Source organism: Leucoraja erinacea, chromosome 1, assembly GCF_028641065.1.
Source record: "Leucoraja erinacea ecotype New England chromosome 1, Leri_hhj_1, whole genome shotgun sequence".
Classification (NCBI taxonomy): domain Eukaryota; kingdom Metazoa; phylum Chordata; class Chondrichthyes; order Rajiformes; family Rajidae; genus Leucoraja; species Leucoraja erinaceus.
The window spans coordinates 103117468-103145197 of record NC_073377.1 but is presented as its reverse complement, the minus strand read 5'-3'; the positions used below and the strand labels follow the sequence as shown (position 1 = coordinate 103145197).

Genomic DNA, 27730 nt, shown 5'->3' with positions numbered 1-27730 from the left:
CCCTGCTTTACTCACTCTATACCCATGACTACGTAGCCGGACATAATGCAAACTCCATCATCAAGTTCGCCGATGACACCAGTGTGGTTGGATGAATCACAGATGGGGACGAGTCAGAGTATAGAAGTGAGATCGACCGACTGACTAAATGGTGCCAGCACAATAACCTGGCCCTCAACATCAGTGAGACCAAAGAACTGATTGTGGACTTTGGTAGGGGAAGGTTGAAGACCCACAATCCTGTTTATATCAATGGGACGATGGTGGAAAGGGTCAATAATTTCAAATTCCTGGGCGTGCATATATCAGAAGATCTTTCCTGGACACAGCACACTGATGCAATTGTAAAGAAATTGTAAATTGCAATCAGCGACTCTACTTCCTGAGAAGATTACGGAGATTCGGCATGCCAAAGAAGATTCTCCTAAACTTCTACAGGTGCACGGTAGAGAGCATTCTGACTGGTTGCATCGTGGCCTGGTTCGGCAACTTGAACGTCCAGGAGCGAAAAAGACTACAAAAAGTTGTCACCGCTGCCCAGTCCATCACATGCTTTGACCTCCCCACCGTCGAAGGGATCGATCATAGTCGCTGCCTCAAAAAGACAGCCAAAAACAACAAGGACCCACACCATCCTGGCCACACACTCATCTCACCATTGCCATCAGGATGAAGGTACAGGAGCCTGAAAACTGTAACGTCCAGGTTCAGGAACAACTTCGTCCCTGCAGCCATCAGACTATTAAACACAACAACGAATAAGCTATGAGCTCTGAACTGCAAAAAGACTATATTATTATTTGTTATCTGCACTATATTTGTTATTTATTGAACATTTTTGTCCCCATTATGTACTATATTTACATATTCATTTATTCTGTTGTGCTGCAGCAAGTAAGAATGTCATTGTTCCATCCGAGACATATGACAATAAAGCACTCTTAACTCTTGATGAGACATAAGCCAAGAAATTCTATAGTGCTTAAAAAGTGTTTGTACAAGATAAATTGATAATAATATTTATAGCACAAGAACTTCAATCAGCAGCTCTTGTCCATATGGACACTAACACACTGTCAATGTGGAGCATGCATGATTGATATTCACCATCATCTCCACCATCACTCTCAACTCCACCATCCTAACACCGTTATTGGAAATTGCCCAGTGAAACAAAATCTAAAATGTACTTCAAATACTCAGTGTTCACCACATAGAGGAGGTGGTTTGACGAGCAAGGGACATGCACTGAAACACTTAAATCGTCACTCACTTGCAGATTTATTGGTGAGTCAGTGACAGGTAAGCATCCAATAGCACAAAAGGACAAAATATTTAATGCCAAACACTGGTGAACACTAAGATCACATATTTTCCTTTTCAATGCTACACATGTACCCTTCAATCCAGGCCTCCTGGGCTTTCAGTACAAGTGACAACAGGGTGAGAGAAACAGATTGCAAAGATGGCTTGCCGGGTAAAGTCTGTGAAGAATCTATCTTCCCAGCACTCAAAACTTTTCTGCGGGCTAGGTTCCTCTCCTCAAGGTGTCCATGAATTAACACAGGCATAGGCGAAAGGTTTCAATGTCAGTGGTAATGGAAACTAATCACCTCTACAGAAAGACCTCAAGCCTGGAAAACAGAAATAGAGGCAGCAACAACCAAAGCCCGATCTGCCATCTGGAATTACCTGCCCTGAATACCGAAGAACTTTCAAAGCCAAGATTGGACTTATAAGCCACCTGTGAGTCCATAAAAACAACGGAACGTAGATCATCATCCTCAACCTTGAGGGATAGCCACGATGACAGCAAAGAGTTACCTTTATGACTAAAGAGCTAATGGTAAGCCAGTGAATTATGTTTTCTATCAGTATTGGTAATATAATCAATCTCCTTGGAGCCCAGGAGCACAACAGGATCAGTCCAGCCTCATGTTTCTTCAATACATAGTTTCTTTGAGATGATTGAGAAGGGATCCAAGGACCGGTGCAATGAAAAATAGCTCAATAATTCACTGAACAGGAGAGATTAGCTGATATTTATCCAAGATTTACACTTAAATTCTTGGGATTATCCCAGTAAAATGGCTTTCTTTAACCAAAAAATATATAATTTGAAGAAAAAATGTGCTCTAAAATCAAATTATTATTCTAAACTCTGGTTGAGATCAGTAAGATGGATCTGTGCCATATGCTTTCAAAACCACATGCAAATGGTATCACTAGGATAGGGAATGGAACCCAAACTTTTGTCAAATTAATATTCTCGCAAGGAAGTATGCCAGTTTTTAAATGGGTGGTCTGTCTGCTAAATTCATCAAGCACGCACAAGCTGTAAATGTAACCTTACACTTCTAATTTCAAAAGATCATTTTCATGCTTTCACGCCTCTATTCAAGCAACAAGAGAACCTTCCCTCCCTGCAACTGTTGCCAATATCATCTGCATGGGGGTGTTATATGTCAGTTGTCAATGCTATCAAAACACTTACCTTGAAGACACAATTGCAAATTCTGCAATCCTAACAGTCAAAATAGTTCAGATCCATGTCCACAAAATAATTTTTGACATAAATACAATATTTATCCTTGTTGAATAGTCATATTGCAATCTTTCAGATATTTTACAGTTCTTCTTCAATTAAGCAAGTCTGATTCTGCTTCTTATACTTAAACAAATGTTCAGGGTTGAGGTTCCAGTCAGAGCAGCCATCATCTTGTTGAATGGTAGAGCTAGATTGAGGGGCCAACTCCTGCTCTTACTTCATACTCATGGCTGACCTCTAGGTTCAGATTCTCCTATATCAAACAGGCAATAAGGGTCAAGGAAAGTCCCGTCAGCTGAGACAGCCTCGCACACTATAATTCAGTCATTAGGTGTAGCCAGAACAACTCCTTCCCATGTGATGAAATAACTTACCAGTTCTGGCTGAGCTATGCCTTTTGGCTTGGGCAGAACTGGTAAATTATAAAGCCTGTCTGTGAATGCTTCTAAGTCAGAAACATTCAAAATAAAACAAAACACATTTTTAATTATTGTAAAGAAAATACAGACCTACAGTACTTAAAACATTCAAACAGTATAAACATTTGTTTAATGTAAATTAACTACTAATTTTGTCCCTCAATTTTTCCGAATCAATGTTGTTTCCTGGATTCCTCGTAAAGGGTTGACATAATACTCCAAATTTGGCACCTTTGCTGGCTCATCTGAAGAATATGGCATTCACATCATGTGTACACATTTGCAAAAAATGTTCTTTCACCCAAAGTTGCCATTGCAACTACAGTGTAGCACAATGTCACCCATTCCTTCTCTCCAGAGATGCTGTTTGTCCCGCTGAGTTACTCTAGCTTTTTGTATCTATCTTTAGCACATGCTGATGCAACTTAGCAGCTAAAACTAGCAGACCAAGACATGCGTCTTGTCTAAAACTAGCAGAACAAGACTGCATCTTCTTTGGGAACTACATACGGAGGATCTTTTCTCCTTTAGCCCAGCTACAGCAGTATGGAAAGTCATCAGAATCCAGTCACACCAGCAAATACTTGCTCCCATGACTGGCTCCAAGGAAAACTTAAAGAAGAATTTGAGAAAATGTATTTTATTTGCAAAAATAAGTTTGTATTTGTTGGAACTAACATGCACAATCCAAAGATGGTGGATCAATCATAGCACCTGTATCAGAATGTGGGAACAGCAATCCTTCTCTCAAATGTGATCAGGCCATGTTTACTTTTTTTTTTTTTAAAAGCACTTGTATTGATTTATCATTTCAAAGAATTGGTCAACCTCAAAGGAATTAAGTTAGAAAACACTTCTACACAGTGAGGTGGTGGAAATTTTGAATTCTCTATTGCATATAAATTCATCAAAGGATATTGTTAATTTTAAATCTGTGATTGATAGATTTATGATAACCAAATACATTAAGGAATACAGGTGCACAACCTTTTATCCGAAGATCCAAATAACGAAAACCTCCGAATAGCGGACATTTTTTTCGGTCCTTGAAGAAAGGTCCTTGAAAACGTTCACCGAGGGCGGCCTGCAGAGATGACAGCGGAACCTCCGGTCGGTCCTCGAAGAAAGGGGAACTAAATCCCCATTCATAAAAGAGAAGGTGAGGGTATATTGCGCGGGAGGGTTAATAATTGACAATCTGCTGCTACCTGCCCGCTGAGTTAAAAAGTTCCCACGGTAGACTCACGATACACAGTGTATCGTGAGTCTTGCGTGGGAACTTTTTAACTCAGCGTGCAGGCAGCAGCAGATTGTCGCTCCCTTCAGTTTCACCCCACCTACACCCCTCTGCTTCCCGGCCATGTGTGTGACCCCTTCCCTCCCCTCTACAGCTCCCCGCTCATTGCACCGGCGCGGGGACTTTGCACTGTCTTCACGTCGGCGATGCTAGCAGCACAGTGGCAGTCACCGGAGACGTCAGGACCAACGGGACACCGATCCCCAGGCCCACTGGCAAGCACGGAGATCCCAGAGACCCACAGCCAGCAGCAGCCCAGCCCCGTTCCAACTCCAGAGGAAAACTGCAAACTGGCCGGAGACGTCAGGACCACCAGAAGCCGTTCCCCGAGCTGCACCCCCTCATCGGGACACCGACCCCAGGCCCACTGCAAGTACGGAGATCCCAGATCAGCAACTCCAGCCCAGCCTCGTTCCAACTCCAGAGGAACACGCTCCCCGTATGGGCAGAAGCTGGTGGTGTGCAAGGGTCATCTTGTTCTTGGGGTCGCACAGCTCGGGCTGTGGGCGAACTGCCACTTGTCGCCGTAGCGGCCCATCGGGGAGCGGATTCCTCTGGAGTTGGAGGGGGAGTGGGGTATTGTGCTGTTTGATCGCTTCCTACTATCCCAGGGACAGTGAGACAGGACGTTCACCGAGGGCGGCCTGCAGAGGTGACAGCGGAACCTCCGGTCGGTCCTCGAAGAAAGGGGAACTAAATCCCCATTCATAAAAGAGAAGGTGAGGGTATATTGCGCGGGAGGGTTAATAATTGACAATATGCTGCTACCTGCCCGCTGAGTTAAAAAGGTCCCACGGTAGACACGATACACAGTGTATCGTGAGTCTTGCGTGGGAACTTTTTAACTCAGCGTGCAGGCAGCAGCAGATTGTCGCTCCCTTCAGTTTCACCCCACCTACACCCCTCTGCTTCCCGGCCATGTGTGTGACCCCATCCCTCCCCTCTCCAGCTCCCCGCTCATTGCACTGGCGCGGGGGCTTTGCACTGTCTTCACGTCGGCGATGGCAGCAGGCCAGTGCAGTCACCGGAGACGTCAGGACCAATTGGACGTCGACCACCAGGCCCACCGCAAGCACGGAGATCCCAGAGACCCACAGCCAACAGCAGCCCAGCCCAGCCCCGCTCCAACTACAGAGGAACATGGGTTGCGGATGATGGGGTGCAGCTCGGGGCGTCGTAGGGGCCCATCGGGGAGCGGGTTCCTGTTGGTCCTGACGTCTCCGGCCACCTGCTATCCTCCGGGAACTGTACAGCCCTTGCAGGAGAGTTGGGTTGTTTGCAGTTGCAGAGGGAGGGGGCAAGGGCGGTACAGTTCCCAGTCTCAGCTCCTGTCCATGGGGGTGGCCGGAGACGTCAGGACCAACGGGACAGCGGCCCCCAGGCCCACTGCAAGGACGGAGATCCCAGAGACCCACTGCCAGCAGCAACTCCAGCCCAGCCCCGCTCCAACTCCAGGGGAACACGTAGGGGCAGAAGCTGATGGTGTGCAAGGTGTTCTTGGGGTGGCGCAGCTCGGGCTGTGGGCAAACTGCCACTTGTCGCCGTAGCGGCCCATCGGGGAGAGGATTCCTCTGGAGTTGGAGGGGGAGGGTGGTATTGTGCTGTTTGATCGCCCCCTGCTATCCCAGGGACAGGGAGACACAGCGGCTTTTTAGACTGGTGGGCAATCACTTCCAAAGTTCTGCCCACAGTCAGTACACCTTTCCTACACTGCATTTCATACAAACAATTATTCTGCAAGAAAAAACTACATTGAAGTCTCAAACTCGCGACCGAGTAACTGCCAGGATCGAGGCGCAAACTCGCGACCTTAGATCGCCTAAGGGCATGTAGCCCCGCTAGGGTGACATGAGTGCGAGAGGTGATTCAATGCTGCGGGCACATTTACAAATTCAGGAATTCATTCAACACACTGCATTTCATACAGACATTTATTCTGCAAGAAAAAACGACATTGAAGACTCAAACTCGCGACCGAGTAACTGCCGGGATCAAGGCGCAAACTCGCGACCTTGCGGATATGAGCCGAGCACTCTACCACTGAGCCAGCCATTAAAATCTACGCTAAAAAATTTCCATTCCGAAGACCGACAAATTCTGAATTACGAAAAGTGTCTGGTCCCAAGGCTGTCGGATAAAAGGTTGTGCACCTGTACTTGGAAAAAGCATGTGAATGAATTTGGGTTAAAGACGAGACACAATTCCATCGAATGGTGGAACCGGATCAAGAGGTTAAATAGTCTTTTCTTTAGTACTTTTACAATACAACTAGGATCCAAATTTAGGGCCATAAAATACAAATAACCCAGCGGAATGTGATGAAAAACACAAATAAAGCAAAAGAGGAAAGGAACATGAATTCAACCAATATTTGTGTTTTGAAATTTGAATGGAAGGCTTCAAAACTTTGGAAATGTTTAAGGCAGGTAATTTGCAAAGTGGGGCAGTTTGGCCCTAAGAAGCCTTAGTTTCCAGGATTGTACTTACTGTCTCTGCAAGGCCTGTTTAATGGGGAACTTCTTGCCGCAATTCCGACATTTGAATTCCTTTTCTTCACTGGGCTTCTGATGTAGTGACTGCAAGTGCTCTGCCAAGATGTCTTGGCTTCGGAAACTGCTCTCACATTGAGGACAACCGTAACCTTCTTTATCGCTCAACAGATCTACGAAGATACAAAGTACACGGGTAAATTCTCCAAAATGAGATGAAGTGAAAGTTCCATCTTCTCACTCTATTGCAGTACTGTTTACAAACCACTAACAACCAAAGTAAAATAAATGTTAACAGTAGTGTTCACGTTAAACCCCTCAAATTATTGCTGTGGGGCTATATACAATTGGGATATTGACACAGCAGCACAGTCAAAGTAGTAATTATCGTTAATGAAAAACAGCCTTCAATGAATCAGCACGTGGTTTTGGCTCATTTTTCCCAACCTTGTAAAGCCACGCACTGTAGATTCAGAACATTCAGCTATACAACAGAGAAAAATAAATGCTGACAGGCATAATAACACACAGCTCAGCCACTAGTTTCTTTACTGGCAATGTATTTATTTTTATTTTTGCAAAGCTAGTTTTCGTTAATAAACAATAATCTGAATACTGCAAGCTACATAGTTACAGCATTCGAGGAAATAATACTAAAAAGTCAGTGTCATATTGCTTGGAAATACGCCTTTCGGCACAACTTGCCCACACTGACCAACACCGACTAGCCCCATTTCCCTCTAACCCTGTCCTTTCCATGTACCTGTCTAATTAAATGTTGCGATAGTCCCAGCCTCAAGTACCTCCTCTGACAGCTCGTACCATACCACCACCATCCTTTGTGTGAAAACGTTACCCCTCAGAATCCTATTAAATCTTTCCCCCTTCACCTTAAACCTATGACCTCTTGATGCCCCTACTCTGGGCAAGAGACTCTGTGTGTCAACCCAATCTATTCCTCTCATGATTTTATACACCTCAATAAGATCACTCCTCAATATCGTGGGCTCCAAGGAATAGAGTCCCAGCCAACTCAACCTCTCACCAACAGTTCCGGCCCACGAGTCCTGGCAACATCCTCCTAAATCTTCTCTATACGCTTTCCAACTTGACAACATATTTCCTATAACATGGTGCTGGAACTGAACACAATGCGGCCTCACCAATGTCTTATATAACTGCAATATGTCTTGCATCCATCCAAAGACAAAGAACATTTCCAAGATGTTGCTTGTTCATAAAATGGAGGATAAACCCAAATTGGCAATTCATTCGTAATCACTTTACTTATGATCATCAGCAAAAGGGGGTCAATGTTGGGGCAGCAGAGTGGTGCAGCAGTCGAGTTACTGCCTTGCAGCGCAAGAGACCCCGATTTGATTCTGACTATGGGTATTGTCTGTACTGAGTTTGTATATTCTCCCTGTGACCACATACTGTAGGGAAAGTAGGTAAGTAAAGTCTAAAGTCTGAGAAAATGTTTCATGTAGCACTCATTTCGAAGTTTAACTGGGCCAGTTATAGACATACTGTGGTTACAAGATTGATTTCAATGCTGGTTATCTGTGGCAAATGACTTGCGTCCTGACTTCCCAAATGAGTGCAACTCGACAAAGAACTCGAGGAGCCCAGTGTGCTTCAGAAAAAAAAAAACAGGTCTTGCAATCCTGACAATTCATTCTCAACCTTAAACATTAATTCCTTCCACCTCTTACACACATTGGCTGCAGTGTGAAGCATTTTCAAGGCATTCCGCAAATATAACTATTTCAGCAGCCTGTGACCTCTACCTACCAGATGGGCAATAGCAGCAGAAACTTAGAACCACTACCATCTTCAGGTTTCCTGCTAGGATCATATGCTAACTTCACTTGGAAATGTATTACTTTTTTTTCCATCAGAGGCAAGTAAAAATTGTGGAATTCCCTTCCTAATGGCACTGTGGGATTACCTAGACTCTACAGATGCCTGTGGTACATGAATACCACTAACAACCATTTTATTCCAGGAAAATTTAAATGGGCAATACATTCTGATGTTGTTAGAAGCATTAACTTTCTGTAAAGCTTCAAGTTTAAAATTAGCACACTTCAATGTCACTAGTTTCAGTGATGCAGCATGGAAACAGGCCCATTGGCCCACCAAGACCAAGCTGACCGGTGATCACCCATACATTAGTTCCATCCTACAAACTAGGGCAATTGACAGAATCAAATTAACCTATAAACCTGCACATCTCATTGGAATTTAGGAGGAAACCCGAGCACTCAGACGAAACCCATGTTGTCACAGGGAGACAATACAAACTCATAATCAGGATCTCTGGTGCTGTAAGGCAGCAACTCTACAGCTACACTACTGTGCCACTTAGCTGGATCTGAACCAGATGCCAAAAACATCTGTAGCTCTTCAATTCTGACTTCTTGATTGCGGCAAAATTACTTTTTCCAAAACATGAGGTTTAATCTACTATGTCTATCCCAACATAGGTATCTCCTCAGTTCCTTTACCTCTCTCCTTATCTCCCAGGAGCCCTTGTGACTTATTTTCTCACAGTCACACACTTGTCCATCAACTCCTCTTTTGATTCTTTTGTCATTTGTCTGTCCTGAAGGATAATTTACAGTAGCAAATGAAGTAGCAGTGAAGAAAGCGAATGGCATGTTGGCCTTTATAACAAGAGTCGTCGAGTATAGGAGCAAAGAGATCCTTCTGCAGTTGTACAGAGCCCTAGTGAGACCACATCTGGAGTATTGTGTGCAGTTCTGGTCCCCTAATTTGAGGAAGGACATTCTTGCTATTGAGGGAGTGCAGCATAGGTTTACAAGGTTAATTCCCGGGATGGCGGGACTGTCATATGCTGAGAGAATGAAGCAGCTGGGCTTGTACACTCTGGAGTTTAGAAGGATGAGAGAGGATCTTATTGAAACATATAAGATTGTTAAGGGTTTGGACATGCTGGAGGCAGGAAACATGTTCCCGATGTTGGGGGAGTCCAGAACCAGGGGCCACAGTTTAAGAATAAGGGGTAAGCCATTTAGAACGGAGACGAAGAAACACTTTTTCTCTCAGAGTTGTGAGTCTGTGGAATTCTCTGCCTCAGAGGGCAGTGGAGGCAGGTTCTCTGGATGCTTTCAAGAGAGAGCTGGATAGGGCTCACAAAGATAGTGGAGTCAGGGGTTATGGGGAAAAGGCAGGAACGGGGTACTGATTGGGGATGATCAGCCATGATCACAGTGAATGGCGGTGCTGGCTCGAAGCGCCGAATGGCCTACTCCTGCACCTATTGTCTATTGTCAAATCTTTAGGATAAGGGAGGAAACCAGACACCTGGCACAACAACATTCAGATTCAGAGTATACCTGAAAATTCCACAAAGATGGCAACCAGGGTCAGAATCAAACTAGGTCCCTGGATCTGTAAAATAACAGCACTAACTGCAACATCTCCACATCACATAATCACTCCCCCATGGCAACCTTGCTATCATCTGCTGAGGCTCCAGGCTCCTTAATTTGCTTTCCAACTGCTTGGCTCCTCTCTACCTCTTCCTTCTTCACAAGTTCCTTAAAATATATAATTTTGACCAAAATCTTCAGAGTGTGTTGCTCTTTTTATCTCCTTAGGCCTCATTGTCAAAACTTGATGGTCACATTTCTGTGATGCGTCTTGGAATGCAATTGACTGCTCTAACAAAATAAAACGTGTTGCTGATTGTATTAAAAGATTATATAAAGCAAAGCCTAACTTAAGATTTTTGCTTCATGCTTCATACAATACATAGCACAAAGAAATTAATACAATTATTTTTAATGAATGGCAAAGAGAACAAGATGTACAATACTAATAAAAACCACAACAATCTAATTCAGGAGATTATAACCTACCAAGCACTATTGACTGATACTGGTAAATACCTTTATCACCAGATGATTGAATATCTTTGGGATTGTCTTCATCCTCTTTGCTGACCATTTTCTCCTCCTCCTCTTCCTCCATCTCTTCCATTTCACTATCCAGATAACCAATCAGCAATTCAGTGTCTGTTTCGATGTCATCCACAGCCAAATAGAAAATATTTTCTCCTTCCTAAAAGCAATCAAACAGATGGCATCATTAATTCAGTTAGAAGTTGCTGTAACCTACTGCACATTGTCAGTGTCTTCTTTATGTACTCATCAATTTAGTCAGCCTGAGAATATTGATTAATACCCAAAATGCTGGAGTAACTCAGCGGATCAGGCAACATCTCTGGAGGGAATGAATAAGCAATGTTTCAGGTAGGAGCCCTTCTACAGACTAATTGTAGTAGAGGAGTAAAAAGAGATGGGTATGCATCAAAATGGCGATTGATAGGTGACTACAGGTGGGATTTTATTGTCAGATGGGTGGACAAATGTTAGAGATGAAAAGGAATGAAAATGAAATCATTTAGAGCTGGCTGGGCTCTCTTGAAGTCACTTTTCATCCAAAGATTATTTTGTGATGAACACAGCCACAATTCATGGAATATGCCATAGTGATCCAGCGCAGAATGCCAGCCCACCCAGCCAAGCGTCATTTGTCTCATCATAGTGACCCAATCAAACTAATCTTCTGTATCTATCAGGTGTCCATTATTAGGAACAGGTTCCAAGCGACAATGGTCTTGAGCAGTGCATCCCGAGCCTTTGTTCCCTAAACAAAGACTTTTTAACTGTGTTTAAATGTGTCTGAACAGTAGAAAGTTTACATTTATATAAGAGGATTGAAATAAATGAAAATAAATTTGAGATCTACTTACAGGCAGTTGAAAATATTAAATGATGTAACTCAAGCACATATCCTTTTCCCAGAATGGGCAGCCTGGTCTGGATGAATGGAATCCTCATTCCACCATCAGTCCACCACTGTACATCAGTGATCTACTGTTGACCTTAATGGAGAGTCACACTGCAGAGTTCTGACAAAGAGTATTTGATGGGACATATTGATGGGCCATTTTTTTCTGCAGATGCTGCTAGATCTATTAAATGCTCATTTAGTTCTTAGTTTAGTTTAGAGATACAGCGCAGAAACAGGCCCTTCTGTCCATCGAGTCCGTGCCGACCAGCGATCTCTGCACATTAAATCTACCCTACACACACTAGGAACAATTTACACATACACCAAGCCAATTTATCTACAAACTATATCTTTGGAGTGTGAGAGGAAACAGAAGATCTCGGAGAAAACCCACGCGGTCACAGGGAGACCAAACAAACTCCAGACCGACAGCACCCGTAGTTGGGATCAAACCCGGGTCTCCGGCACTGCAAGCACTGTAAAGCAGCAACTCTACCCCTGCACCACCGTGTTATCCGAATGCATCCACCATTTTGTGTTTTTGTTCCCAATAGCAGAGTGGCAGGTCAGATGGTGGTTAATGTAAAAAGATCCAGGGCAATGTAAAAATATTCTGAATCAATGTCACATATGTTACAATCAATTAATAAACAAGTGTATGTCTTCTTTACCATGGAATGAGAGTAGAGCAATCACAAGAGAATCCTTGTGCCAAAGGAAAACAAATTCCACCCAAGATTAGTGATGTATAAAATGTCACTGAACAGCTCTATAAACAATGATAGAAATGGAAGTACCTTTTAATGCTCCCTTAATTTTAACAAGTTTGATGGAATAAAAACATGAAAGATGAAAACATGAAACACAGAGGTTCTCCAAATCAATCATTTATTTAAGACTGCCAAAGAAGATCTCATAATATATTGACATTTCTTGTATCAAGATTCACATGAAATGTCAAGTATACATATAGGTACAAGTTATGGCTTTAGTTGATGCTGTAAATAACTGACTCCAAGTTAAATCCGTCATGCGAATATTTGGACTTCATTAAATTAATTTGTGAGATTTAGATGTTGCTGGCAAGGCCAATATTCATCGTCTCTCTAACAGAACTTGACAAAACAGAGCTGGGCTGCCTTCTGAACAGGGTAATTACAGAATTCAGCTGGACAGGGAGTTGCAGTATGAAGATCCAGCAATAATGAGGGAACCATATATTTTGAGGCAGTATGGAGGGAAAAACATAAGCATTCCCAAAATCCTACAGACTATGGCCTTCCAGGTGAGACTATTGGAGTTGCTGGAGTATAGATGTGCAAATGTGATATAGAAAAAAAAGTTCTGAATTATACCCTGGAGATTGAACACACAAGTGTTTTAATGTTATCAAGTTTCCAAAGTTACAAATACTGTTACCTGGCACAGCACACTTTAGATGAATTGCTATGCAATAGATGACAAACAAACCTTTTATTAACGCTGGCGGCACGGCTTCCTCACAGCTCGTGACCCAGGTTCAATCCTGGCCTCTGGTGCTGCCTGTGTGTAGCTAGTTTGCACATTCTCCCTGTCATCACATTGGTTTCCTATTGGTGCTCTGGTTTCCTCCAACTCAAAACTTTGCAGGTTTATAGGTTAATTGGCCAATGTGTAAACGACTGATAGAAACTGGAGAAGGAGGGGAGAGTTGATAGAAATTTAGGGAGAAAAATAATTGGGTAGTGCAAATGAGTGTAAAAATGGGTGCTTGATGGTCGGGCGCTTAATTGTCATATGTATCGGGAGAGGAATGATAGACAATAGGGGCAGGAGTATGCCATTCGGCCCTTCGAGTCAGCACCACCATTCAAAGTGATCATGGCTGAACAATGAAATTCTTACATGCTGCAGCTTTAAAAGCACATTAATGCAATAACACAAATAACTATAGAATCATTAATAATACAATAAATTAATGATCAGTAATACCATGTAACCAGACCATAAAAGTGCAAACCTGAAATACTTAGTGCAACCAAAACAAATTCTATAGCAGATTGTTGCCAAGGTTGGTTTGTGCTTGATGTTGTATAGTGTGGAAGAGCCTAATGGTTAGTGGGAAGAAACAATTCTTAAACTGGCGACCATGGTTCTTAGGCTCCTGTACCTTCTTCCCAATAGTAGTAGTGAGATGAGAGTGTGGCCAAGGAGGTGTGATCGAGGACCGATCTTCAGAGATATGCTTGCCAAGGAAGCTGTTGATGCTCTCAACGCTATCCCAATGATGAAGGCAGGTTCATGGATCCTTGACTTTCCCTTCCTGAAGTCAATAATCAGCACCTTGGTTCTGTTAATGTTGTATTGTCAATAGTCAATAGTCAATTGTCAATTTAATTGTTATTTGGACCCCGTGGAGGTCCAAACGAAATGCCGTTTCTGCAGCCATACATTACAAACAAATAGACCCCAGACACAACATAATTTACATTTTACATAAACATCCATCACATTGCTGTGATGGAAGGCCAAAAAAAAACTTCTCTCCACTGCACTCTCCCCCCCCCCCCCCGATGTCAGAGTCAAAGTCAAAGCCCCCGGCTGGCGATGGCGATTGTCCCGCGGCCATTAAAGCCACGCCGGGTGATGCCAGGTTGCACACCGGGTCTTGATGTTGGAGCCCCCGGCGTGCGCTCGCAGAGTCCCGCGGACATTCCAAGCCGCGCGGGGCGGTGCTGTAAGGCCCCGCTCCAGGAGCTCTTCGACCCCGCAACTCGGGCGGGAGAAGTCGCCGTTGCAGGAGCCCTGAAAAGCGGTCTCCCTCCAGGGACCCGCGGGCTCCCGGTGCCACTGTCCACAGACCCGCAGTTGCAGCCTCCGAATCAGCAGCAGCAGCAGCAGCGCTCCAGCGCTCCAACACCGCTCCACCCGCTCTGGACTCGGCCAGCTCCGCGACGGTGAGGTGAGTCGGCACCAGAGTCCCCGGCTTCTTCTGTTGGAGGCCGCTCCTCGTTGCAGCCCCAACGACAACTGAGACCCGACAAGAAAAGGTCTGGAAGTTTGTAGTGGGGTCTCCAGTGCAGAGAGAGATTTAAAAGTTTCCCCCTCCCTCCCACCCCACCCCCACCCCATTGACCCCCCACACACACACCCCAACATAAAATAACCAAAAAAACTACATAAAAACATAGACAAAAAATAATTAAAAAGCGGACAGGCTGCAGAGGCCGCTGCTGACGAGAGTCGCGCCGCCTACTTGTCACCATACAATCAGATTATCAATCTTTTTGTGCTGCGACACTTTGGTTCTGTTATTCGTCCAATGACAATGATATCATCAGTAAATTGAAAGGTGACATTGGAACGGTGTCTGCTACTCAGTCATGCGTATAGCGAGAGTAGAACGGGGGACAGGGCACACAGCCTTGTGGTGGACCTGTGTTGCTGGTCATCAAGGAGGAAGTGTTATTGCTAATTCATACTGTTTGTGGTCTGCTGATGAGGAAGTGGAGGATCCATTTGCATAGGAACGAGCAGAGACCCAATTCCCAGAATTTAAGTTGAGAGGGGATAATGGCGTTGAACACTGCACCATAGTCTGGCAATGGAGGAGACCCAGGACAGAGAGGTCGGATTGGGAATGGGAGGGGGAGTTGAAGTGCTGAGCCACCGGGAGGTCAGGTTGGTTATTGCGGACTGAGCGGAGGTGTTCGGCGAAACGATCGCCCAACCTACGCTTAGTCTCCCCGATGTAAATCAGCTGACACCTAGAGCAGCGGATGCAGAGGAAGCAAAGGAGTGGGACAGGCGCATGACAAGACTTTGGAGAGAGTGCAGAAGAGGTTACCAGAATGCTGTCAGGATTAGGGGGTGTTAGTTATCAGTAGAGCTTGGACAAATTTGGATTATTTTCTCCCTGCTGTGAGGGGACAAACTGAAGATAATATATAAAATTATGAGAGCGTGTAGGAAGAGATTGCAGATGCTGGTTTACACTGAAAATAGACGCAAAATGCTGGAGTAACTCAGTGGGACAGGCAGTATCTCTGGAGAGGAGGAACAGGGTGACGTTTCAGGTCAAGGCCCTTCTTCAGGCCCTTCTCAAATTATGAGCGCTATAGATACAGTAGACAACCTGACCCCTTTTCCTTGGGAACAAATGACAAAGACAAGGAAGCATATTTTTGAGAGGCGAGGGGGAATGTATGTGAAGATGTGCGGGGTAATAATATTTTTAACACAGAGTGGTGGTAAAAGCAGATACAATATTAATGTTTAAGATGCTTTTAGATAAGCACATGGATATGCAGGGAACAGACGAATGTGGATCACATGCAGGCAAAGGAGATTAGTTTAACTGGGCAACATGTTTGGCACAGACCTGTTCTATGTTATGCGCTCTAAAGCATAAATGATAGTGACAAAGATTGGGAGGACGATATGCAGGGCATAAAGGAGGTCATAACCAGCACACCACAGATGTCAAATGTCACTTCTTTGAACATCTGAGAGTAGACAGGAAACTAATCATGTCCAGAAAGATTTTTACAGCATCTTAGAAAACCCATTCAAAGGGGCGTATGACTTTCTTTGGGGATCTAAATTTCCTTGCCACTGGATCCTTTCAGATATTACACTTGACAGTGTGCAGCTCATAGCCCCATTAAGCAAGGAACCAGTACTTTGTATGTAGCCATCCATCACCTTATGCATTAATGCAGCAGTCAACAGAAGAGCTTTTGGAACACCTTAGCTATGATTTATTCACCATGCAGATAGGCATCATTAACTGTGCACATCTCCTTCAGGGAACCGATAGATCAGCCAACAACATACTCCAATGGACAAGCATACCACTGTGTAAATAAGTGGTCTGTAGCCGACAACAACAATCATGACCACATACCTAGGGGAATGCCACAGTTCATCTATTCTCAGAGAGACAATACACAATAGTTCTATTATCTCTCCAATATCTGACGGTTACAAATAGAGGACTGCTGATGTGGCTGATGACGACTTTGCACAATTGTAACCTGTCCAAATATGATCTTTTTCTTCTAAGAAGATTGTTAACTATACTCGGAGGTACTTTACAGAAGCATCAACATAACTGCTGGACAGGCTCATAATCCGTGATTATCTGGTGCCTTGACTTAGTTGGGAACAACCTGATTTAGGAAGCTGCTGGATCAGTCATTCCTCACTGACTGACGGGCAATGTACAATGTTGATGGGGTGAGGAGTAGGGAAATAAGGGGGAATTGTCAAATACTGACCTCTCTGATACACAAAACACACAACATATTGGAAGACCATTCATCCCATTTGCCTACCCCACCTTTCAGTTGGGTCACAACTGATCTGACTGTAACATTAAAAAGAAGCAAAGTGCTGGAGTAACTCAACGAGTCAGGCAGCATCCCTGGAGAACATGGATAGATGACATTTCGGGTCGGGACCTTACTCCAGCATTTTGTGACTGTAACCTTAACTCTTCACTCCCTTCTACCTGTGATAATGTCACCACGATCTACCTCTGCCTTAAAAATAATCAAAGTCTCTTCCAACAGCCTTTGAAGAAGAGAGTTCCAAAGATTTACAATCCTCCGAGATAAATAAAAACATGTCTCCCCATCTCTGTCTTAAATGGGCAGATCCTTATTTTTAGTGATCCTTGGTGCTGGATTCTCCTACGAGAAAACATCCTTAGGATCTGATATGCTTCAATCACACCTCCTTTCACTGTTTTAAATTCCAGCAGGTACAAGCATAGCCTGTCCAACCTTTCATCATTAGACAACTCATTAATTCTAGAAGTTAATCCAGTATATCTTGTCAGAAATCCTTTCAGTACATTTACATTCTTCCTAAAATAAAGAGAGCAATACTGTACCAAATACTTCTGATGTGGTCTCATTGAGTCCATAACTGAAGCATAACCGCCCAACTTTCATGTTCCCGTGACAATAAATTACTATATTATGTTGGTTTCCTTAATTACCCGAGGACAATGGCACAGTGGTAGAGTTGCTGCCTTACAGCATCAGAGACCCAGGTTTGATACTGACTACAGGTGCAGACTGAATGGAACATCTTAGATATAAACTAGCATCTGCAGTTCATTTCTACACATTGCTGTCTATACGAAGTTGCACATTCTCCCTGTGACCGCGTGAGTTTTCTCTAGTTGCTCCAGTTTCCTCCCACATTCCAAAGACGTGCAGGTTTGTAGGTTAATTGGCTTCTGTGAATGGTCCTGAGTGTGTAGACTAGCACTAGTGTATAGATGATTGCTGATCTGCGCCAAAGGGCTGACCCATACTCTATCTCTAAAACAAACTAAACAACTTGCTGTATTACCGTATTTACCAATCACGAATCATACTCAGGAACAATCAGATCTCTCTCTCAGAGCTCTATAATCTCTCAACATTTAAACATATGGGTTTTTTTATTCTTCCTGCCAAAATGCACAATTACACATTTTCCTCACAACATTACCAGATCTTTGCCCGCACACTTCTTTGAAAAGCCCTTATATCCTCTTTACAATTTGCTTGCCAACCATTACACGGCTCTTCTTATCAATTTTTTCCAGCTCCTAATTTTTCTTTTACTACCATCAATCTCTCCATAGTAGACATTACAATCTGTCTGACAACTGATTGAACATCCACCAAAGTAAAGTGGATGCTTACATAGAAACATAGAAAATAGGTGCAGGAGGAGGCCATTCGGCCCTTCGAGCCAGCACCGCCATTCATTGTGATCATGGCTGATCATCCCCTATCAATAACCCGTGCCTGCCTTCTCCCCATATCCCTTGCCCCTAGAGCTCTATCTAACTCTCTAGTGCACTCTGCTTGCTGTAAAGACACTCTGTAAAGACACAAGACACTCTGCTTGCTGTAAAGACTTCCTTCAAAACTTCTCTGGAAGTGATACATTGGTTTGGGGTAAACCACAGAGCACTGATATAGAGGGAGATGACCCTGTACTAGCTCAATGAGGATTCAACCAAACTCAACAATGGTACGGCGTTTCTCAGCACACCACTTAATTCTCCATGCAACTGCCTGTGTGATGCCACCTTCAACAGACAAGGGAGGGCTCCCCACACTGATGTGAGCAATGGCTATGGGAGCCTGCCACCATTTATGAAACAGTATCCTAACAAAGTGTCATCATTCCAAAAGAAGGGGTGATCCAAAAGCATTGAGGAGAAATGAAAACTTCCCTCTTCACAGATGGTGCTTGTTCTGGTGAACATTCACAGCATTTTATATTTTAAGTAAATTAGAAAGGAAAGTTAAAAGGTTAGAAAAAGTGACTTTGATCTACATACTAAGATCTCAACAAGGATAAATGAGAAACATATTGATTCAAAATGGTAAATAACAAGAGCTGTTTGGATGTGGATGTCTTTACATGGCCATTTATTTACCTTCTTTCCACATCCACATGCAAATCTTTATAACGATGCACCATTAAAATCCTGCTGTTTGATTTCACATTAAACCAAGACAGCCCAACAACATAGAAACATAGAAAATAGGTGCAGGAGTAGGCCCTTCGGCCCTTCGAGCCTGCACCGCCATTCAATATGATCATGGCTGATCATCCAACTCAGTATCCTGTACCTGCCTTCTCTCCATACCCCCTGATCCCTTTAGCCACAAGGGCCACATCTAACTCCCTCTTAAATATAGCCAATGAACTAGCCTCAACTACCTTCTGTGGGAGAGAATTCCACAGATTTACCACTCTCTGTGTGAAAAAAGTTTTCCTCATATTGCAAAACATTTGTTATGATTACTTAAAAATAATCTTCATTTTCAGTCTTCAAAAAATTTCAAAATAAACTTCAAGCAGGCACACATATGTGTACAACAACTCCAGTTTTGACTAAAGTATCCCGAGACAATGCGACACCAGAAAGCAAAATACAAAAAAAAAAATGTTTGTTTAATTAAGTCTCCCAAACAGTGCCATAAATCTGTGTTCATCTGATTAACATCCAGGCAAAGTTAATTAAACTATTACTGGACTTCCATCCAGCCAGAGAATTTTTACGAGAGTTTTCACAACATGCAGACTGGTTGATGATTTGTAATTATCTCACAGCCAAAGAGATTTGCATAAACTGTCATGAGGCTTCACTGTTGTCCTTTGTAATGCTAATCAATGCTGTAGCTTTAGAAATCAAATAACCTAAGACAATTTCAAAGTAAACCTCCAGAAAATCCAGTTATTTCCAAGAAATAGGCATGCTACATGACACCCCAGTTTTCAATTTTATCCGTGTCAGTGAATGTGCAGAAGATGATTAAAGAGCCTTGTGTTGGCAACATCTTGTCAGAGCCATTGAAATAGATGTTACAGAAATGGCTGTCAGCAACAAGCAGTGCATCATTTCTCACCCGATCCACAGTCATGACCACATTCCATCACGTGTCATGTGGCTTTGTGCTTTGCCATGGTTTAAATTATTCCAGATCTATATTACAGAGATATTTTAAACTTCTAGGCAACTCTTCATAACCTGAAGTTGCAAAGTCATAAGAAAACTTAATTGCAATGAATTTACTGATACATCTGGGAAACATGACTTCCTGCATCATTAGACCTTTCTTCCGCTCTTCCTTCAGATATATGTATCATCTACGGGTGCAATCGTCCAGCTGGATGAGAGCGAAGTGAGTGTGTAGCGGCGCCTGCTGGCGCACGCAGGTATCGAACCCGCCGTTTGGAAGCCGCGGTCACGTGACTCGGGAGGGGCTGCTTGTTTTCACACGGTTTGCTTTTGCGCGTTAGTTCAGCGATGACCACAGATGTGACCAGACGTGCCTAGAGAACGTGTGTATACTGAAAAACAAACTTTCGATTAAAGATCCGTTTGAAACTTCAGTTGTCGTTCTTGAGACGGCCGATTTGGTGACCCCGACCTGTCTAGCCATCGTTAGACAAGAGAATTATGCAAGAAGACAGTGTTCCCACAGAATCAGCCAGCATGCGGCAGGGCTCACTGGCCTTCAAACTGCCACCGTTTTGGCCTGACCAACCTCGGGTGTGGTTCGCCCACGTTGAGGCACAGTTTCACCTCCATCGCATCGTAGTGGATGACACAGGGTATTTCCACGTAATGGGGGCATTGCCGCAGGACTGTGCCTCGAGGCTGTTGCCCTACATCAGGGACCCGCCGTCCATCGCCAAATACGAAGGGCTGAAGACCCTGCTGTTCCACGCTTACGGTCTCAGCCGCAGAGACAGGGCAGTGAGGCTGCTGCACATGGACTGTGTCGGCGATCGGCGGCCATCCACCATCATGGCGAAGATGTTAGCCCTGATGGACGGGCACCGCCCATGTCTGCTTTTCGAACATGCGTTCCTGGAGCAGATGCTTGATGAAGTCCAACTAGTGCTCGCCGGGGCCGATTTCAGTGACCCCCAACAACCCGCGGAGAGAGCTGATGAACTGTGGGCACACAGATGGCGGGCCGTGCCCCCTGGTCACTCAGCGGGTGCAGCCGAACTGACATCAGGAGGAGGCGGAAGCTGATTTCCCAGGGTTGCTCACGCCCCGGTACGACATGGCCGCACCCCGTCATGGCGTGGCCCACCACATTCCCACCGAGGGCCCACCGGTACACGCCCACACGCGCTGTCTCCCGCCCGATAAACTGCGCATCGCACGAGACGAGTTCCAACTTATGGAGGACATGGGGATTGTCCGGCGGTCGGATAGCCCTTGGGCTTCATATTCATCTACCTCGATGATGTTCTGGTGGCAGAGCATGTCAGGCACCTCCGCCTGCTTTTCGAACGGCTGCGCAATCACGGATTGGTCATCAACCCTGCGAGTGCCAGTTCGGATTGCGTTCCATTTCATTCTTGGGTCACAGCATTACCTGCCACGGCACATAGCCGCTGCCGGAGAAGATCGACTCTATCCGTCGCTTCCCGGGGCCCCTATCGGTCAAGGGTCTACAAGAGTTTATAGGGATGGTTAATTTCTACCACCGATTCGTCCCGTCAGCAGCCGCCATCATGCGACCGTTGTTCCAATGCCTGGCCGGTAAGCCTAAGGACCTGGTCTGGTCCAAGGAGGCGCAGAAGGAGTTCGAGGGGGCTAAGACTGCATTGGCCAATGCCACTATGTTAGAACACCCTAGGGCGTCAGCCCAAACGGCCCTCACCGCGGTAGGCGCCGTCCTCAAGCAACACATAGGGAGTCGCTGGGTGCTGCTGCCATTTTTCAGCAGGCAGCTACGAGCCCCCGAAGTTAAGTATAGCGCTTTCGACCGGGAGCTCCTCGTACTTTGCCTAACGATCCGCCATTTTTGTTATTTCCTGGACGGGCGTGTTTTTACCGCATTCACAGACCACAATCGTGGACAGGTTTACCAGGTGGGCGGAGGCGACACCGTTAACGGATACCTCCGCTGAGGCATGCGCGAGGGCCATTGTCTCGAATTGGATCGCTCATTTCGGGGTTCCCTCCAATATCACTACCGATCGTGGGGCCCGGTTCACGTCCTCCCTGTGATGCGGTATGGTGCAGCTGTATGGCGCGAAGCTGCATCAGACCACCACGTATCACCCAGCGTCCAACGGTTTGGTTGAGCGTTTCCACAGGCACCTCGTCAGCATTGAAAGCTCGACTCACCGGCCCAGATTGGGTCGACCAGTTGCCTTGGGTCCTCCTAGGTATCAGAACCACGCCTAAGGAGGACCTCAAAGCATCCTCGGCCGAGTTGGCTTACGGCTCGGTTTAGCGAGTTCCTGGGGATTTCCTGCCTGTCCCCCGGGATCAAGAGGTCCCGGTTTCGGCGTTGTTAGCTGACCTTCACGAGCTGGCGCGCGCTTTGGTCCCATTCCCTACTTCCCTGCATGGTTCGTCTGCGGTGCATGTGCCTACTATGTTACGGGATTGTACTTATGTTTTTCTCCGTAGAGATGCTCACCGCTCGCCATTACAGCAGATGTATGAGGGTCCGTACAGGGTGCTGAATATTGGTGCCTCGACGTTTACATTGGACATGGGTGGGCAGGAGGAGTTCGTCTCCGTGAGCCGCCTTAAGCCAGCACACATCGACGAGGATAGCCCGGTGACAATGGCGTAGAGATCGTCCACCAGCCATTCTGCCGCCCTCTGCACCTGTTACACCCGGTCATATTTCTCCGGTCCCCTTTGTTACGCCCGTCCCTCGTTTGCGTTCTTCGCGTCCCTCGGTTCTGTTTTGCAGGCCCCTACTGTTACGCTCGCCCCACGACCTCGGACTACGCGTTCCGGTCGCACCGTCCGGTTACCCGTGTGTTTCCGTAGCGCAGATTCTGGGGGGGGGTGGGGGGCCATGTAACGGCGCCTGCTGGCACACGCAGGTATCGAACCCGGCATTCGGAAGCCGCGGTCACGCGACTCGGGAGGGGCTGCTTGTTTTTGCGTGGTTTTGCTTTCGCGCGTTAGTTCAGCACTGACCACAGATGTGGCCAGACGTGTTTAGAGAACCTGTATACTGAAAACCGAACGTTCGATTAAAGATCCGTTTGAAACTTGAGTTGTTGTTCTTGAGACCGCCAACAGTGCATCATTACATGATTTCGGTTGCAAGCCACGGAGTGGCGGCGCGGCTCTGGCTGCAGCGGCTCACCGGCAGTCCCGTTTGGTTTTTTTTTGTGTTGTTTATTTTGTTTTGGTTAGTCTAGTTTTTGGTTTTTAAGTTGTGTTTTGGGTGGGGGGGGGTTGAAACGGGGTTTGCAGTCTCTCCCTGCGGGGGAATGCGACCTTTTTGTCGTATTCCCCTTCTCTGCCTCCGTCTGCGCTGAGGCCTAATGGCGCTGACGACCTCGAGGCTCAGGAGACAGAGCCCGTCAGGACTCGCCCTGAGCTCGCTCCCGTGAGGGTGGTCCGGCTCAGGGCTGGAAGAGGTTGGGACGCTCCCGTGAGGGCGGCCAGCCCGAGAGTGGAACGTGGCTCCCTTCGGAGCGGCCGAGCTCAGGAAGGTGCGGCGCTCGCAGCCCGAGGGAGGTTCGGCGCCCATGTCGGGGCGGCCCCAGCCCGAGGGAGAAACGACGCCCAAGTGGGGGCAGCCCGGCTGGAGGGAGAAGCGACGCCCATGTCGGGGCGGCCCGGTCCGGGGGAGGTTCGGCACCCATGTCGAGGCGGCCCAGCCCGAGGCTGAAGACGGTGCGGTACTCAAGTGAGGGTGGCTGGGACGGTGTTCTGGCGGTGGTGGGGTTCAGCCGCGGGCCAGCGGCTGTGTTTGCTTGACTGGTGGGCGGCAGCTTCAACCACCCCGGGCCGCGGTGTTTGAGCCGCGGGACTGATTTATAACATCGCCCGGGGGGTATCGCCTCAGCGCAGAGGGAGAAGAGGAGGGAAGAGACTGCAGATCTAAGACTTTTGCCTCCATCACAGTGAGGAGATGCTGGGTGGACTCGCTGTGGTGGATGTTAATATGTGTTTATTGTTGTTTTTATTGTATTATATGTATGACTGCTGCAATTTCGTTCAGACTTCGGTCTGAATGACAATAAAGGCTATCTATCTATCTATCTATCTTAATATACAGGATACTGAAAAGTAAACAGTGACATTTCTTGTAAAAACACCGATGAGATCAGGAGACCAGTGAGCATTGCTACTATTTCCACCAAGACTACATTTCCACTGAAAATATGGCCTTTCTGAACTTTTGTAAAAAGTTGGAAATATGAAAATTATTTTACAATGGCAACAAGATCCTGTCAGAGGTGGCACCTCTTCAGAGGCCAGTCTCTGTCATCATTCGAGCACTGAAACGCGCAAGAGGACAGCCTCATAAAAAACATCTCCAAAACATAAGTTCTCTCCCAAAGTCTCTTCTGTGCAACATGACCCACCAATAAAGGTCCACAATAGGTCCTTTCAACTTATGGATTATTTCCTACTGCTCAGGAGCCACCTCTCATTGAACGTAGAACATAGAACTGCATAGAACAAGAATAAGCTCTTTGGCGTACAATGTCTGTGCCAAACTTGATGTGAAGACTAGTCCGTGTCTGACCCGTATCTGTCCATTCCCGCATATCCAAATGTCCACTATCATATCTGACTCGACCAACACCCCTGGCACTGCATTCCAGCACCAGATTACCATGGATAGTCTCAAACTCTCATTGATAACATGTAACGTCACCAGTGATTCACGGGAATTTCAAAAGCAACAGAATGGAATGAAACCAAGTCTTCCTCAACCCCAAGGGTCTGCTTAAGGAGAAACAAGGGCCCCGTTACAGCCTGAAGACATAAGACTTTATACAGATTCAGGCCCAGCTGCCCAGACTTCATACTTTGGTTACAAAATTATGTTTTACTCAGTGGTCTATAGAGCCATAACTGTACCTTTTGATCTTTTAACTTTAATAACAATAATCCTCAAGATGTATTAATCTCTTTTCAGTATTGAGAGTCACTCTATAATTACAAATCTGCAGAACAGATTCAGGAAGTTTTATAGGAGCAATTCAGTTTGACATTATTTTGCTGAGCCTTTCTAATAAAAATATAAAATAAAGTTGCCTTCTATCACTTCATGCTATGATATACACTTTACTAAATTATCACTTGTACTGTTGACGGCAGTTCTGCATCTATCAAAGTAAAACAGAAAAGTACTTATTGAAATTATTTCTGTCAGACTCCTCAATGATCTTTTACATTAAATGGTTGGTTGCACTAATAGCAAGATTATGCTGGTAAGCAGAACTGATTATAATAACATCAAAGTGATATTTTAGCATGAAAAACGTTAAAAGGCATTTATTTCCAAGTCTGCATTTTCCCACTCATATGCATTACATTCTTTTGGCCATTAGGAGGAAGCACTGTACATACAAAAGTCTGTATTCTGTAAAAAAAAAGGGCACAAATTACTGGAGTAATTCAATGTGTCTGGCAGCATCTCTGGAGAACATGGTTAGGTAACGTTGCGGGTCGGGACCCATCCTCAGGCTGATTGTGCGTGGAGGGGGGTTGGGGGGTAAGAAAGGTGGGAGAGAGGAGAGGCAGGATAAAGAGTGGCAGGTAATAGGTGAACACAGACGAGGGACGTTTTTGATATATAGCTATATATTTGAGACTTGTTGAAAAATATTAACCAGAGTAATGGTATTACCAAAACCATTTAATGATGGACATGTCAAATTAAATAACTGCTTCATGATCCTTATTGTACATGGCACATTCCACTGAAAAATGAGCCAGAACTCTTCGGGTTAAACATTTCATTTTGTAGAAGTGAGCTTCTAAAAATATAAAGCAAATCCCAATTCAATATCTGATACATGCTGCGGCTGCAGTTTATCTTATTCTCCTAGAAAATTGAAACCATAAAAAAAATGCAGTCAAAAGCTTGATTCTGACCCTGTGTCTCTATTGGGAATGAGTGTGTTCACATATAATTAGGCTGAGTTGAGATAACTTGCTTTGTCCTGTATCTTGACCACACATTGAGAAGTAACTTGGACATAAGAATATACCAAAATATGAACCTCCATGTTCATAAAGTAACCCACCTCATAGACTTGTAAAGAATTTTGATGATCAAAATTACTTGAACTTGTAGTGAGGCTGCAGAAGAATTGTGCCTCTGCGATGATGCAGTTGCTCACAGAACTGTATTTTCTAGTTACAACCCTCCTTCAATCATCATCCCAGCAATTAAAGTTATTGACCGATAGTAACATGGAAGATATGGTAGGAAACAGAAATCCAAGCCCTGTACTTTGCAATCAATATGTTAATTAATATCAGCTGGAAATAATGTATTCATCTCACTGTTAGGCATGTATATTGTCCTGCAGGGTATAATATTTACAAGGAACAACCTGTTTTGGTTTAACAAGGCTACATTATTGAAACTATTATTTACATTAAGAGTGAGTCTTCTTCTTGCATAAAGACAGAGACTGTAGTCCACAGCACCTGCGGTAAGAATTGTGGGGTGTGGGTCAGACAAAGTCCAAGGAGAGGTTATGGGACTGCTTCCAATCGGTGGACTGGGCCATGTTCAGCAGGCCTGAATGAATATGCCACGGCCATCATCATCTTCATAAAGAAATGAGTGGATGAGCGTGTACCTACAAAATCATTCCAAGTCATTCCCAACCAGAAACCCAGGACGAACTAGGAGATCTGTAATCTCTTGAGAACTAGATCTCTGGCGTTTAGGAATGGTGATCAGAATTATACAATAAACCAAGTACAATCTCCTGAAGGCCATCATAGGTACAAAGATACAGTTCTGGACAAAGCTGGAGTCATAGACAGAGGCTCAATAACTGTGGTAGGGCTGCATGGTGAAACTGAACAACACAAGTGGCATTGATGCAGTTCAATGCCTTTTATGCATGCTATGAAAAGGAGAACATGAGTTAGGTGATGAGCCAATGTACTGGAGAAAGATAGAACACCTGGTTGCAAGGCATCACAACAACAACCTCATGATCACCATCAAAATAACTAAGGAATTAATTGTTGACTTCAGACAGACCTAATTGGATAGCATGTCCCACAGCACCTCAACTTTCTTGGAAGTTTTAAAAGATTCAGCATGTCAATTAATACTCCAAAATATCTCTATGGATGCATTGTAGAAAGTATCCTGACTGATTGCATCACGGCCTGGCATGGCAAATCCAAAGCAAAGGAATGCCAGAGGCTGCAGAGAGTGGTGAATTCAGCCTAGTTCATCATGGGCACAGCCCTTCCCATCATCAAAATAATCTACATTTAGCATTGCCTCAAGACAATAGCATCTATCATCAAGAATCCCCAGTGATCGGGCATGCCCTCTTCGTACTCCTACCATCAGGCAGAAGACATGAAGTCCCACACCATCAAGTTCAGCAACAGCTACTTTCTACCACCCGGCACAATCCGACTCCTAGCTCGGCAACAGCACACAACGGGCACTTCTTGCACCATCATAGACATGTTCTAATTGTGCTTTGCTCTATTGTCATGTTTATCAACTCATTTTCTTTTCACTATGTTAGTTGTAAATAACTATGTTACTATGTGTAATTTACATAAATTAACGTACAATTAATGATTTTGTGTATTAATCTAATTGCCTGTGATGTTACTGCAAATAAGATTTTCATTGTACCTGTACCTCACTGTACTTGT

General features: G+C 44.9%; 1 protein-coding gene across 2 annotated transcripts in view; it reads right to left on the bottom strand.

The window, feature by feature from the left end:
* prdm5 (PR domain containing 5) overlaps positions 1–27730 on the bottom strand; it is a 290483-nt gene that overhangs the window by 207308 nt on the left and 55445 nt on the right. For both annotated transcript variants that reach the window (XM_055640489.1, XM_055640479.1), the window contains exons 4-5: positions 10671–10842; positions 6752–6926 (exon numbers count right to left, since the gene is read on the bottom strand). In XM_055640489.1, the coding sequence (XP_055496464.1) occupies positions 6752–6926; positions 10671–10842 (347 nt within the window). The remainder of the gene's footprint in view (positions 1–6751; positions 6927–10670; positions 10843–27730) is intronic.